The sequence below is a fragment of the Cydia splendana genome, chromosome 4 (genome assembly GCF_910591565.1).
Source record: "Cydia splendana chromosome 4, ilCydSple1.2, whole genome shotgun sequence".
Lineage (NCBI taxonomy): Eukaryota > Metazoa > Arthropoda > Insecta > Lepidoptera > Tortricidae > Cydia > Cydia splendana.
The window spans coordinates 13,060,361-13,076,345 of NC_085963.1; the positions used below are offsets into that span (position 1 = coordinate 13,060,361).

The 15,985-nt window shown below is 36.5% G+C and overlaps 2 protein-coding genes across 3 annotated transcripts; both read left to right on the forward strand.

Moving 5' to 3' along the window:
• The first annotated feature begins 1,078 nt into the window (after positions 1-1,078).
• LOC134789892 (probable elongation factor 1-delta) lies at positions 1,079-7,382 on the forward strand. 2 transcript variants are annotated; one of them, XM_063760567.1, is made up of 7 exons: positions 1,079-1,231; positions 1,477-1,566; positions 1,743-1,829; positions 2,174-2,365; positions 3,414-3,546; positions 4,299-4,540; positions 7,296-7,382. In XM_063760567.1, the coding sequence occupies exons 2-7, from the start codon at positions 1,480-1,482 to the stop codon at positions 7,332-7,334; spliced, it is 780 nt and encodes a 259-aa protein (XP_063616637.1). In that variant the 5' UTR covers positions 1,079-1,231; positions 1,477-1,479; the 3' UTR covers positions 7,335-7,382. The 2 variants fall into 2 exon arrangements, with proteins under 2 accessions (XP_063616637.1, XP_063616638.1); XM_063760568.1 differs by lacking the exon at positions 1,743-1,829.
• A 1,015-nt stretch (positions 7,383-8,397) lies between these two features.
• Positions 8,398-13,773, forward strand: LOC134789505 (cytoplasmic tRNA 2-thiolation protein 2-A). Its single transcript, XM_063760085.1, has 4 exons — positions 8,398-8,746; positions 8,830-9,191; positions 11,224-11,496; positions 13,457-13,773. The coding sequence occupies exons 1-4, from the start codon at positions 8,482-8,484 to the stop codon at positions 13,706-13,708; spliced, it is 1,152 nt and encodes a 383-aa protein (XP_063616155.1). The 5' UTR covers positions 8,398-8,481; the 3' UTR covers positions 13,709-13,773.
• Positions 13,774-15,985: the final 2,212 nt, after the last annotated feature.

A 15,985-nucleotide genomic window follows, 5' to 3' on the forward strand; every position in this document is an offset into this window, starting at 1 on the left:
GCCTTGGTCGTTAAATCGAATTTAGAGTGCAGACAGATTCAAGCGCTTTTTTAACGCGCGTTGAAAAAGCTCCCGTGCGTATGGGGGCTAGAGGCCTATAGGCTTAAAGAGCTGGCATCCAGGGTATTAAAAAAACAAAAATTGACGTATAAAAATGCCCTTGTGGCCTATTTGCTGAATAAATGTTGAAGAAGTTGAAGAGCGGAAGTCATTCCTTATTATTGTAATAAAAAAATGTTCTGAAGGTGTTTTGTTTTTTTTTCACCCGTCGCTTAATAAGCTTGAATTTTGTATCGCTCTCACTTATAGATACGGCGCACCAAGGTCGAGGTGCAGTGCGGTAGTGTGTTACAGACTTTAGGGTTAGCAACACAACAAAATTTATTGTAATGGAGAGGTAAAGTCCAAGAAAAACACGTACACTTATTCTGACATCCAAAACAGATGGCGCTGTACTGCGCCATGTGTTTTGCGGTCACTAAGTTGTCAAACGTCAACTTTTGAAAATCAGAGTTACCGCAAAAATCGCAATATGTATTGAGTAGTACAGCGTCATCTCGTTTACCTGTCAAATTTGAAGCACGAAATTGTCCTAGACTCCACACATCTTACTCAATCAAAGTATCTTTTCACATAACAATATACTAATAAAGAATTTTTATTTATTTACTTACTTCCTATTAAAACATAAACTCCACAAATAATACATACTTAGTATTTTAAATAAAATGAGCCGAGAACGTTAAAAAGTTATCGATGTATCGATAAAACCTAGTAACAGTAAAAATCTTCTGGGCAGCACTAAAACCGTCATGTTTAGTTCTAAGATGACGTCACAGTGGCACGCATTATTCGTTGACGTTTCACTTCCATAGGTTTCATATTTCAGTGGATTGACAGAGCAAGCTATGATGGCGCCATCTGCTAAAAATTTCGATTTTCGACCGGCCCACCCATTTATTAAGTGATTTATCCAACAATTTTAAAATTCAATTTCATATAAAACAATATAATTCATATTAAAAAATGTCAACGTATTTTTTTTATATGGCAACATACCAGTTTGACATGTGTCTTGTCGTCGTGGAAGAAGGGGGGATACGATACGCTCTTTTTTCGAAAAACCGATGATTGGTGCGGTTCGTTCGTACTAATTTAGTAACTTTTATTTCATTTTCTTCGGTTTCTGGTGCTTCTGTGTATAGTTATCATCAATTCTACTTGGAAACATGTAAATATTCCTCTTTTTTTATTATTAACTTAAGAGAACGTAACTATAACCTAAAATTTCCATATTTGAATTTAAACAAAAATTGTTTAGAGGTGGATTATCATACTACGCTAATATTAGATTACTTTAAAATATTTCATTATTATTTTGTTAATCTGTATGTATGATAAAATACTCATGTTAAGAAGACTATTTCCATGAATTTATAGTAAAACTTGTAAATGTTTGATTGTTTTTGTTTTTAGACAATGTCGGCCCTCATTCACGAAAAAATTTGGTTAGACAAGACCGTCTACCATGATGCGGAGCGGGATTACTACGAGTCCTTGTCAAAGGTCAGTAGCATCAGTTTCAGATCAAAGTGCATTAATTTCATTTTTAAAACGTATTTGATCCAATACCTTTATCTTTTATTTATTCATCCCTTATCCATGTTGGTTGGTTTAGTTGGGGATATATTAATATACTTTAAAAGTTTTTTTTTATAAATATGAATAATATGATGTTGTAGGTCCGAGTTCCACTTGCCTCAACTCAGTCTTCTTTGGCTAATGAAGTGGCAAAAGCAAGGCAACATATCAAAAATTCCTTAGAATGTGTGAGTAACACTTATTTTACATAAATTCACACATTTTTTTACACTACAACTTAACCCTTATAAAGAAGTACCAATGGAAAAGTAGTATTCAAAAAAAAAATATGTGTAAAATCATCATAATTATTAGAAATCATTATCAGATGGTTCATTATAGGGGTTAAATAAAGTTGAGACTTATTCATTACTGACAATAGTCATAATACCAATTTTTTTTAAATATATATACATATACCTATAAAAAGAAGGCTATACTTGCAGGATTAATATTTTATAGAAGAAGGCTATACTTGCCCAATCACTATTATTGAACACAAGATACCATTTAATAATTGTAATAATTTCAGATGGATAGTGTTGCTTCATTGGCTGGAGTTCCGAACACAGAGCTGACCAACAAAGTGAGCAACCTCGAGAAAGAAAACTCAGAACTTAAAAAGACTATGGATAACTTGCGCAAGCTCGTCATCAGCCTGCAGGCGCGTGTCGAGACTCTGGAGAGCAGCAAGCCATCCCAAGCCAAAGCTGAGGCTCCTAAGGTGAAACCACTTGATGTATTTTATCTAACAACATTTTATCTAATAGGCTAGATGACAAATTTTCATTTACGATATCAATCGATCAGGTTTGTTTTTAGGATCAAATGTCCATATGGGACCCATTGCAATAAAGCAATACAAAAGTCAGAAATGATAGTCAAAGTCTGACAATCGTACTTCACTCGCGAAACGCCCCGAACAAAATGATAAGTGACCGTGATGTCAAGGTCACTGAGAGTCCATCTTGAAGTATGGACTGTATGGAAAAAACAAGATAATTGCGTTTTTGTCGGTGAAATATTGTGTTTATGTACATAGTTGCTATACAATCATTTTTTGGATAAAATTTAAGGAATCGAATGGTATCCTTACTTATTTGGAATTCTTGGAAGTTAAAAAAAAAACTAAAAATTTTGGAACTTTCAGGTCCTGTATTTTTGTATTATTTCCATATATTATTTGAATATCCACATTATTGTGATAAATTGCTCAATTACAGTGACATTCAAATTTAGACCTTTGCATTTAACCCTATAATGGTCCAGATTTTAAAAAATACATGTAAAAGCCTCATTGCCTCTTTAAAGGCCTATAATTTATAGGCTGCATGAGAAAAAATACAAAAAGATGATGTTATATCATGGTAGGCAGTTTTGCTGCATAATATCTATAGGTAGTTCGTTTTTTTTAGCAGTAGAAAATAGGTAAACAATCTTGATGTGTCTTTTTATTGAAAAACACTTTTGAATAAAATTTATTTTCTTCTGAAAAATAAGTCACAGCAAATAATTATGAATCATATACGATTATTTACATGCTTTCATAAATAATAGTTACTGATTTTTAAAAAGTGTTTTTCAATTAAAAGACACGTCAAGATCGCGTAGTCTTATTCTAATGCTAATAAAAATGAACTATAAGTGTGCCCTACAAAGGGTTAACTTGGAATTTAAATGACCAGTCAATTTCTTGGAATTTACATTATAATTTACAATATGGCAATATTTGTTAATTATATTATGTATATTTATGTATTGTTTAATTTTAGGCTGCAGCTAAAGAGGCTGAAGACTCGGATGATGGTGTTGATCTTTTTGGGTCAGATGACGAAGAAGAGAGTGCAGAAGCAGCTAGAATAAGAGAGGAACGCCTTGCAGCCTACAATGCTAAGAAATCTAAAAGTATGTATTTGTATAGCTACACTGAATGTCATTGTTTGCTATCTCAGAAATCTAAGGAAATGCTTAATTCCTATGCAGGCAAAGTTTCGGGTTAAGACCAAAGTTATAAAAGTTACTCATTTTTAAGGGTTTACCCATTTGACATGTGTTTCTTGTTGAAGTGTATATCCATTGCCATACAAGAAATGTGATTTTTAGGCGGTTTTCAGTTTGCTGCAGAGAGCAGGCCATCATAATCCATACTGAGGTATAAAGTAGAATTTATAGTATATACTTTTATTGCTGCCACAACCACAATTAAAATTTAAAGGTGGCTTATGTGCAGTCAGCTACAGAGACACTTGTACCCCCCAAAAACAAAGTTCTATACATTGATGGATTAAATACTGAAGTAAAAACTCAACAACATTGTAACTCAAAATATTAATAACAGCGCCATTTAGTGCAAAATGTCTGCAGCACTATGTATATTAACCTAACGCCATCTAGCGTTTTTTCGTCGCATTACTTGAAACCCCTAAGCACATCACTGTGAAACACAATGACATTGTCCGTCACACGTGACGTCACGCAAGCGCCCTGCGCCGCCTAAACGAATCAGCAGGCTCAGGCATACATTTTCGCCGCGCGGTAGAAAGAGAGGGTTACGCATTACGCCTTACGCTGTCTCGAGTTTTTTCCCCACCTCAAAAAGTGCACAGCGCCGCTAAAGAAGTTTTCACTTCAAAAACAGTTAAAATTTTGATTTTCAGAGCCAGTGCTCATCGCCAAATCAAACATTATTCTGGATGTCAAACCTTGGGATGATGAGACTGACATGAAGGCTTTGGAGGAGGCAGTACGAAACATCACCTCAGATGGTCTCCTCTGGGGCGCAGCTAAATTAGTTCCTCTCGCGTATGGCATCCACAAACTGCAAATCTCCTGTGTAGTGGAAGATGACAAGGTTTCTGTGGATTGGCTCACCGAAGAAATTGAGAAAAATGAAGACTTTGTAAGTACTAATTAAGACTAATTAATCTCTAAAATTGTTTAACAGCTTTATTGTTACGTTAGCCTAGTTGCTAGTGAGAAGAAGTCATTTATTTGTCACAGATATACTTATCATTATCGCAGATAGTGATGATGGGCGTGGATACTTCTTTCTGAGTTATAGAGATGTTCTAATACCCATGATACAATGATTAGTGTGCAAACTGAGTGGACACTCGAGCGGGGCGGCGCGATGTCCAGGTTAAACAAATTCAAACGTATATGAGAGGCCTCAGTGCACGCTGCTCAAATCCCTTGGAAGATAGACCTGTACGGTTACCATCAGTTTGTCACGGGTTATTTCCACTAGTTACCACCAATTTCTTACCAGTGGTAACTACTGGGAATTTTTTCCCACCTTTTACCACTGGTAACTACTGGGAAAAAAAATCCCACTAGTTACCACCAACTCGGTTTGGTGGTAACTACTACACATACAGTACAGTACAGTAGGGTAGGGTAGGGTAGTAGTAGGGTACAGTGGTAAAAGGTGGGAAAAAAATTCCCAGTAGTTACCAATTGGAATGCGAGCCTATACTGGTTAGCCCGAGCAGTCAGCCCATCCGAAGCGCGCCCTAAGCTGTTTTAATAACAACCATGCCCTTTATTTATTTAGCCTAACTACAAATTATGAATACCTACATATTCCAGCTCTGCGTGTTATAATCAGGGACAGGAACCGGTTACCTTAACCGGGGTTTTTCATAGGGTTATTTTAGAGGTGTTTATAAAAACCCCTACCATGACGGTAACCGCTTAATAAGGTAACACTTTGATTCGGTAACGGTATCAGATCGAGTTAACCTCTGTTACCGGTAACCGAAATAAAAACCCAGTCTATTCAGTTACCTCATTATGAGGTTTTTGACCAGATCAAACGATTGTAATCTTTACGCACACTTAAATTCAACTTATTATTGAATAACCGAGGTTGGCATGGGCGGTCTATGAAGCCTCCAGCACAAACAAGTTTTTTTGCCTTTCCTTTGTTTATCTTTATACCCACCTGTGTGGTGTGTTCTTATTATAAATATTATTATATTATAACTAAAATAATTAAAATTAATAAATTAAATAAGTTTAATAAATTAAATAAATTAAATATGTAAATTAAATAAATTAAATAAATTCAATAAATTCAATAAATAAATTAAATGAAATAAATTTAATAAATAAAGTCAATAAAATCAACAAAATATAAATAAAGTAAATAAAATAAACATTTTTTTTTGTGTTTTTTTAGTTCTGACGGCACATCACTAAAACTACTTTAATGTAGCAAACCAGTAAGCAACCGATAATAAAGGTTACCATAACTGAATGAAAACCTGTTAAAAACCCTTAACAAAAACCCTATCGCGATGGGGTTTTGAGATTAACTCAGTTAAAGGTTAGGGTTACCGTTTCAATAAGGTTACCATTACAATCAGGTAACAGTATGATAGGGTTACCGAATGATAAGGTAACCGAATCGATTGGGTTACCGAATTGATAGGATTAAGCGTAAAGAGGGGTTTTCCGGTCCTTGGTTATAATAGAACGAAATGAAGTAGCTATAAATAATAAAATGAAACCGGCTATGTCGGTTTTTGACTGATTTGATTTGTATAAATATGTAATTCAATTTACAGTTAATAAGATGAATTTAATTCGGATAATAAGTTAATTTCTACTTAACTAGAATGAGACTATTCTATTTTAGTTTTTACACTCATACCGGTAAAACTGTTTTTGATCACTTTTAAAGCAGTTTACTGAATCACTAACTCACACATAATTATTTATTACAGCATGCTACATTTATAATATACTATTTATACTGTTTTTATTAGTATTGAATTCTAACAATATTTTGGTGGTAACTACTGGGAAAAAAAATTCCCACCTTTTACCAGTGGTAACTACTAACTACTGGGATTTTTTATTCCCAGTAGTTACCACCAAACCGGGTTGGTGGTAACTAGTGGGAATTTTTTTCCCAGTAGTAGTTACCAGTGGTAAAAGGTGGGAAAAAAATTCCCAGTAGTTACCACTGGTAAGAACTTGGTGGTAACTAGTGGGAATAACCTTTGTCACTGACATAAACGCCGTAATTAGTGTAAACGGGATGTATAGAAAGTAAATTACGTTCTCGACGGCGTTTATGTCAGTGACAAACTGATGGTAACCGTACTGTTGCTGCAGGCCTCGCCGAACGTGCCGCTGGTTCGCCACTGAGACTACCATTGACGTATTATATCTAAGGACTGGCCTTATGGGCACTAAAAATGGTACTAGTTTAGCGGTGTCACTCACGAATTCGAGCCAATCGTGCAGCCTAACGCAACGCAGTTGCGACCAATCCCGCGCGTGATGCGAACTCATCAACCAATCGCGTGCGTGATGCGAACTCATCAACCAATCGCGTTGTAGCAATGTCACACCGCTGTACTGGCCCCACTCATGCCCCATTATTATTGCCCGTAAGGCTAGTCCTGAGATATATACGTCAATGGAGACTACACACTACTACTACGACTAGGCGGCTATTTGTTGTTCATGTCCTTCATATGTTTCATTCAGTCTTCATGGAAAAATAATGATGATTCAATTTAGGTCAAATTTTAGATTACTCGTTGCATATCTAGGTGTGGAGGAGTATATGTAATTATAAACTTAGTATGTACAATACTAGCTTTAAATGCCACCGATTTCACGCCACGTTTTTTTATTTACAGGTACAAAGTGTTGACATTGCAGCATTCAACAAAGTGTAACAACTAAGGTTTACTAAATAAAATAAAATCTTTCATTTTAATTACTTTTTTGACTCCCCGTCCTCATCATAAACTTAGAGCTGCACTCCCCGGCTTAAAACGCACTGCGATTATTTTTTTGCGGTTTTAGAACCGCAAAAAGTGTAACGTACGTACTTGCGGCATGCTTCTTAAGTGCACGCACTTGCAGGACTGAAACCGCAAGAAATTAATTGCAGTGCGTTCAGAGCCTTAGACTGTTGTGTGCTACCCAAAGAGTCTATACTTGGTCAAGCAGATCTTGTCAGTAGAAAAAGGCGGCAAATTTGAAAGATGTAGGCGCGAAGGCATATCGTCCCATAGAAAATTTGAATTTCGCGTCTTTTTTTACTGACAAGATTTGCTTGACCAGCTATAGTAAGTATATTAGGTGCTACCGTAGATATAGTCTGTCAAACAACTTTGTCAGTAGAAAAAGGGCGCGTTATTCAAATTTTCTATGGGTCGATAACCCTTTACGCAGGAGCGCAAAACGTAGGAACGTTATGCAAATTTGCCGCTTTTTTTTCTACTGACTGATATGTCTTGACAGACTATATCATAGTAATCAAGAGAAGATACTCTTTTTACGGGGAGCCACTTATTATACTTGGTCAAGCAGATCTTGTCAGTAGAAAAAGGCGGCAAATTTGAAAAATGTAGGTGCGAAGGGATATCATCCCATAGAAAATTTGAATTTCGCGCCTTTTTTTACTGACAAGATTTGCTTGACCAGCTCTATTTCTATTGTAAGTAAAATTTAAAAAAAAAGTTTAATGCATTAATTTAAGAGTTTCACGACTAGAGCAAACAATTCGTGCCTAAACTTTTAAATTTGCCGCCTTTTTCTACTGACAAAGTGGCTGTGCCAGACTGCCAGTGCCTGAGTATAAATGCATTAATCATTTCACAAACATTCAGCTTTTTAAAACTTGACTCAAACAACTCATTAGAGCGTTGACAGCTGTTAATGTCAAAATGACATGCGGGCATACCGTACCGTAGCATGCTTTGATTGATTTTATACATATTCTGTTGCCTGTTAATTGTATTTATATTCAGTTATTCTGTGCTGTGAACAAAGTAAATAAGTAAGCAACGACATATTGTTTTCCGTTTCTAATCAATCATGAATTGCAAGAAGTGTGAATCTCCAGGAACTGTAGTTTTACGGCAAAAGGATCACTACTGTGAAAATTGTTTTACAACTGGCATTAATCACAAATTTCGAGCCATTATTGGAAAAAATAGAGCCATACCACCAAATGAACAAGTGTTGGTTTGTTTATCGGGTGGGCCTAGCTCGACTGTACTGTTGGATATGGTTTTTAATGGAATCTCTATGAGTAATCATAAGAAATTAAGGATTACACCTTGTTTTGTGCATTTGATAGGTAACCTTTTTTTTATTGAATTTTGTGTTGAAGGACCTTCACCCTTAGTTAGTGCCTACTCATAATAACTCTTTGACTTTCAGATAGTGTCCATGATAAAAATGCTGACAAAACTGCAAGTATAGTTATAAACCAATGTAAACAATATGACTTCCAAGTCTATGTAATTCATTTGTCAGAATATGTTCAGGCTCACACAAACTTACCAGAAGCTAACTGGGTGCCTGCTAATAAGAATGAAGTGGAATTTCAAGCAATGCTGAGTAGTATGCCTATTACAGTCAGAAATGATTATATCATGAAAATAAGATCTAACTTACTTGTAAGAGTAGCAGAACAATTGCAGTGCAATTATATTTTCACAGCTGAAACGACAGCCACTTTAGCTATAAATTTGCTGTCAAACCTTACCATGGGTCGGGGAGAACAAGTTCAGGATGATGTTGTAAGTATCATCTTTTTTGTAACAGTTGAAAACTGTTGATATGTATCTTGTAGTATTAGAGCAAGGTTTACAGCATTTTATATGTACAATGTTTAATAAGTAAAATACTATCTTGTCACTCTCATAAAAGTCTCAGACCTCCTCATTAACCTCCACCTTACAAAACAGTTGTCTTTGCAATAATGATAGAAACTAACAACACTACTGTGTGTATGTAATATAGTTTATTTATATGAGTGGTGAGGAATCTGCATTTGCCCTTAAGGGGCTGTCCATAAATTACGTCATCGATTTTTGACCCCTCCCCCCCCCCTAAAATCATCCAAAAAACATGCTTCGAATGACCCTGTTTCCTCCTATGTCATGCTACCATCATCCAATGTCCAGACCCCCCCCCCTAATTTAAATCCCCCATCTAGTCACTCCTTGAATAATATGTCAGATCCACGTTATTATAAATAATAACAAAATTATAAGCCCGGTACACAAAATCTTTAAACAAATCTTAAATACGAACAAAAACATTTGTATACTAAAATACCAAATCTATGCCATGGTTAAAAGTCGGTGCGGTCTCTACTAGCAATTAATAACTATCATTATGACAATTGATAAAACTTAAATAATCTAAAACTGTGCACAATGCTTCATTTTAAGACACCTGTGACTGTGAGATGTAATAACATACTCTCTGCATACCAAACCGTTTACGGGAACGCTTTCGCAACGCCATGCTATATTTGTATTTTACACCTAATACTCGTATACTGATTTACAACGAATGATAGTTTATTTCTTTTACTCTTTTTGGCACGTTATAAATAACACAATTATATAAATAAATAAAAAACATGTACATATGGCTGGAGAAACACTGTGGTAAAATGTGTATAAAATTAAATCACAAAAAAAACTGTTTATAAAAGTGAGAAATATAAAAGTAAATGTTTATTTTCAACAAACCGTCCGTTTATCCATAAGTATAAAGTTCTATATCTTTAAGCGGATATAACCTTAATATTAATTACTTATTATATTGGCTATAAATTTTTTATTTAAAATTAACACTCATTAAGTCCATTTTCTAAGTATCACAACTAAAACAAATATATAGTTCTAAAGTTTACCTACAAAGAAATAAAAATTCAAAAAATATTATTTACCTACGTACCAACAACCCTTTATTAAAATTTTCTTATAATCATAATCTAGCCAATTATTTCACGTTAAGCACCTCTCTGTTTGCGGTGTTGCCGCCGTATTCGTATCGTAACTCCTGCCCCGGGCTCACCGTTTTAGTCCAGGGACACCGACAACTCCCGCCTGCATACTATTCCAAATCGTTTATAATCACTGTCCGTTTTAATTTAAAATCCAGTCTTCTTGTAGGTACGTAATAAACTCGTGAAACACGTTCCATTCATTTAAATCGTTATTAAGATAATATCTATATAATAGTATTTTAAAAGTTCACTTCTTCGAGTCACTCCACTAAATGTTTTTGCAATGTTATTCACATAGTATATTTATAACTGTTCTAGCACTTTCTCAATTTTAAGTGTTGATTTAAAAAATTCAATTATAAAAGGTCACATATTAATTACGATGTTTGTGGATCTCGGCTTTTCCGATGTGTCGGAAGCCGGTGTTGCTCGAAGCGGCTTTCACTAACTGGCGCGGCGCGCCGCTAGTGCAGCACAAGGCCGCACTGGCAGGGTCGTCATGTGAGGTGGGACGTAAATACAAACAACTGCTTGCTATGATATTGGTATAATGCCTCTCAAATGATACATGTGTAGCCTTATATACTCTAACACTGTATATGTGTGAGTAAGGTGGAGCACACACTACAGTGACGTAATTTATGAATAGCCCCTAAGCAGTCAACACTGTGAATCCTCATGTATGCATATAATCAACAATGCACATTAATTTTACTACAAATCATATTCTTATGTGACTCCTTTATTTTTAGATATTTAATTTACCATGATAATATATGATATGTACTTTACACAAAAGCTTATTTCAGAGTTTTTATGACGGAAGAAATGATAGCATCAAAATATTGCGACCAATGAAGGACATTAGTAAGGAGGAACTGAATTATTATATCAAAATTAAAAACTTACATCCAGCTAACCAAAGCATTTTCCAACAAAACAGCCTGCAGTCCGTAATTGGGTCATTTGTTACTGAATTGCAAGACAGCTTTCCAGCCACAATTTCAACTATTTGCAAAACTGCTGACAAAATTGGAACTTATAACAATAACCAATCAAATGAAAAGTGTGTTCTGTGCAAGGTATGTAATGAGTGTTCTCGCATGTGAATTCGCCGCTAACATAACACCTCTGGTGTCTGGAGACCTTGAAAATCAGAATTTGTCTTGAAAGTCCATCCCCGATTGCCCATCTCTAATGCATTATTTAAGTCACAGGGATGTAGGCTAAAATCAATTTTAGAATCTTGATGTGTAGCATGCAAACTCTGAGCCTCAGAAATGTTGATAGTCCAGTCATTATTAATATTAATCCTATTTTGTGTTTTCTCTTTTATTATGTATTGTCTCGATTGTTTGTGCTTACGAATAAATACTATTCTATTATATTAAAAAAACCGACCCGTGAATAATCAGTTCTTGGATTTTTTTTTTCGTAGGTCCCTCGGGGGGGTCACTGGGAGTGCAAAAAAAGCGACAAATTCAAAATATTTTCATCATCTCGTTTAGTCCTCTTCATTTATGCCGTAAAGTTAAAAATAAACGAGATGATGAAAATATTTTGAATTTGTCGCTTTTTTCAAATTTAATTTCCATAATATCGATCCAGTCTCTGTTGGGAACTCGGTACTCGAAGTTGTTGACTCGTACATCTACCTAGGACAAGTAGTCCAATTAGGTAGGTCCAACTTCGAGAAAGAGGTCAACCGCCGAATACAACTCGGCTGGGCAGCGTTCGGGAAACTACGTAATGTCTTTTCGTCCGACATACATCAGTGCCTCAAGACGAAAGTCTTTAATCAATGTGTGTTACCAGTGATGACTTACGGCTCCGAAACGTGGTCTTTCACTATCGGCCTCATCTCAAAACTCAAAGTCGCCCAACGAGCTATGGAGAGGGCTATGCTCGGAGTTTCTCTACGTGATCGAATCAGAAATGAGGAGATCCGTAGACGAACTAAAGTCACCGACATAGCCCACCGGATTAGCAAGCTGAAGTGGCAATGGGCAGGCCACATTGCACGCAGAGAAGATGGCCGATGGGGTCGAAAAGTGCTCGAGTGGAGACCACGGACGAGCAAGCGCAGCGTAGGACGTCCACCCACAAGATGGACAGACGATCTTGTTAAGGTCGCCGGAAGACGCTGGATGCGGGTCGCTTCCAACCGGCACGTATGGAGGTCCAAGGGGGAGGCCTATGTTCAGCAGTGGACGTCTTATGGCTGAGATGATGATGATGAATATCGATCCTAGAAGAAAAATTGTGAGGACCAAACTTGTAGAGAATCAAATTTCCTACAATTTTTGTCCTCACGGTTTTACTGTAAAATCAAAAATGGCCGAGTTATTGAAGAAAAACCGTTTTTCGAATATACACAGGAGCCTGATTCAGTCCATTTTTTGAATTTACACTCCCAGTGACCCCCCGAGGGACCTACGAAAAAAAATCCAAGAACTGATTATTCACAGGTCAAAATCTATAATGACTGAACTATAACTAGAAAGCTGTAATTTGGCATAGGAAGGGTCACCTGTCCAACATTGATATAAGTATCAATGTTTAATTAAAAATGTAGGTGTTACTTAATTGATGGATGGACAGGTTGCCCTATGCATATTAGGTACTCATGCCTCTAATTTACTCCCATTCACATAGGTAACGTTATTTCTGTATAAAATCTAAAACTTTATGGATTTACTTAAGCATAACTATTTGTGGATTAAGGGACCCGTTTGCAAAATATTTACTAACTCTGTTACTCCAAGAATCAAAGTAAACCTACGTATGGTACCTACTCGACCGTTCCATTAACTTTTGTGGACACATTTTAGTAGAAGCAGCAGTAGGCAGTAGAGTCATAGAAAACCGCTCTGCGAGTAGAGTTTATTGCTTGAAGTATTAGGACCTCTACCCAATAAACGGGAAAATCATCAAAATCTACAGCCAAACCACATACTCAAATGTAAGGCGGATGAAAGGTTTGATGAAAAGTCCAAACTATAGTAAAATAATATAATTATATCAGAAACTTTTTTTTTTCAGAGCATCCTGAGGACAAAAAGCACAAAGTTAACCGCTCTGGAAGCAACTAACTTTTCACGAGTAGTGTCCCTTCAAAGCCCTAGTAATGCAGACTTCAAGAAAATCGAGCATCAAGCAAACTACAGTAATGAGAAATCCATGTTTCCTTATGTCAATGATTGTCTATGTTATGGTTGTAGCAGAAATTATTTAGAAATTAACAATTCAACGTTACCTCAGTATATTCATGATGCTATTCAGAGTATTACCTAGTGCTTGTTCAATTAACTTGCTCGATAACAACATTCAATCATGGCGAGGCATTGAGTTGAGAGGAAATAGGTCAAACATATCCATAGGCAAGCCGGGGCTAATTCGGCTTACATATTTCCTTTACAACTCTACTCAAACGTCCAAAAACAGGCAAGCCGGTGGGAATCGGCTTTTATGGACGCGCCGCCACTGGTACCTACCTATTTGTCAATGTATATCAGTACCTTTACCAATTAACCTACTTGTATGAGTGGAATTAAGGCCTAAAATAGCTTAGTATTTAATTTATACGTATTTATAAGGAGATGTTCGTTGAGAATATAGTCTAAGCATGTTCTATTTAGTACTTAACCCCTGGAGCGCCCCAGATTTACCGTAGTATGGAACTCCTATACTAGTTACCAGCACACGTGTCTGTTTAGGGCGCTCCACGGGTTAAGTTACTGATTTGTTTATTTTGTTTAAAATGGTAAAATCTTTTAATACACAAGTATGTTTGTTAACCTCATCAACCTAGGGAAGAGCGGTGCCTCACAACACAGGCATTTATTTGCTTACCGGGTGGCTCCATCACCTGCATCATATGCATGTATGTTTTTATATAATAAATAATTTTGAATTTGAATTATGCACCTATGTATTTTATTTCATTTATAGAATTTATTGTTAATTTTATGGTCCAACCGAAGTTTCCGTTTCAGCATAAAAATCGTGTTTCAAAAGAAGGTTCGGTTTCAGCCAAAAACTGCCGAACCTTTCGGCCGCACCGAAACTTGTTACATTATACCAAAGAGAATAGATAGTATAGAGGGGTCCTGTCATAGTAAATTTTGTAGTCACAGTAAATTTACTGCCATCTATCGACACACGACCAAAACTCAAAATGAAAACGTATAAAACTATCAAAAAATTAATATATATGGATAAATGATTTTATTATTTTTATATCATTTTGACCTATGTTCATTCACTGATACCTATTTGTTAAAATTGTTAAATATGAAACGGTGTCTTCACCGCCATCTAGCCTAGGATAGGCCAAAGGTGTATGCGCCATCTGTCCGAGAATGACTTTTTCTTGACTTCCGAGGCACGTTTTTTCCTTAGACTTTATTCATCTTATACGGAGTTACATATGTCTTTGATTATACTTTCGGATCGTATTCGCCTAGTTTTCTATAATGATAACTTGATAAGTGAACTCTAATTGGTCCTATAGGGTTGGCAGCTGTCAAAGGTATTTATAGATGGTGCCAGAATTTTGTTTTACCTGTCTCTAGTTTTGTTCTATAAGATTTGGCTATCCATGCCATAAAGTTCCAAAAAAATAACTAGAAATTTACGGTATTGGTAGGATTGACAGGTAAAACCTATGCTAGCGCCATCTGTATAAAATACTTCGACCGACCAACCCCATTGGAATAGGCGTTGTCCGACACGCACTTGGCCATTTTTATATACCACTGACACGAACTATAGATATTTCATTGTTCATGTCTTGAAATAAATGTTAGAGTCAGACCAAGGAAAGTCTGCAGCGCTGTGCACGTGTTATTTTAAACGTCAAACTTCTATGAAATTATGACGTGTAAATAACACTTACACTACGTGGGCTATCAAAGCCGCTGCAGACTTTTCTTGGTCCGACTCTACCGACATATTTTTCAACGATTTAACACGCCTTCAAGTTTCGGTCGGACTCTATTTTTAATTGAGTCCTATTTACTGTAACACTTTGAAGGCCACGAGTATCGAGTGCGGTGCGTCATCGTGAACCTTGTCGGAACGCACGAAGGTTTAAATTGGACTGTAGCCGCGCGCGTCAGGTGACGTGTTTGGCGGTCAATATTCAACCCTAATGTCTTGGTCTGAGGGCCTACCGCGAAACATACGACATGTTGCCCCTCTGTCGCACTTGTAAATTCGAAAGTGTCAGGGTTTTTTCAACATTTTCTTGAAGTACCAGTAGTATCCAGTCCTTATGTATAGTCGCCATCAGGTATATCGGAGCGGCCAAGGTGCTCACAAATCTCTGAACACGCCTCTATTATCATGGCCTTAGAGTGCGTGTTCACTTGTTCAGATATTTCTGAGCACCTCGGTTGCTCCGATATCTGAGGGCCTACCGTGAACCACGTTCGACGTGTTGCCTCTCTGTCGCACTTGTAAATTCGTACGTAAGTGTAACAGGGAGGCAACACGTCGAACGTGGTTCGGCGGTAGGCCCTCTGATTATTTGTATTGACAGGTTATCAGAGTACAGTAGTACCTATATAA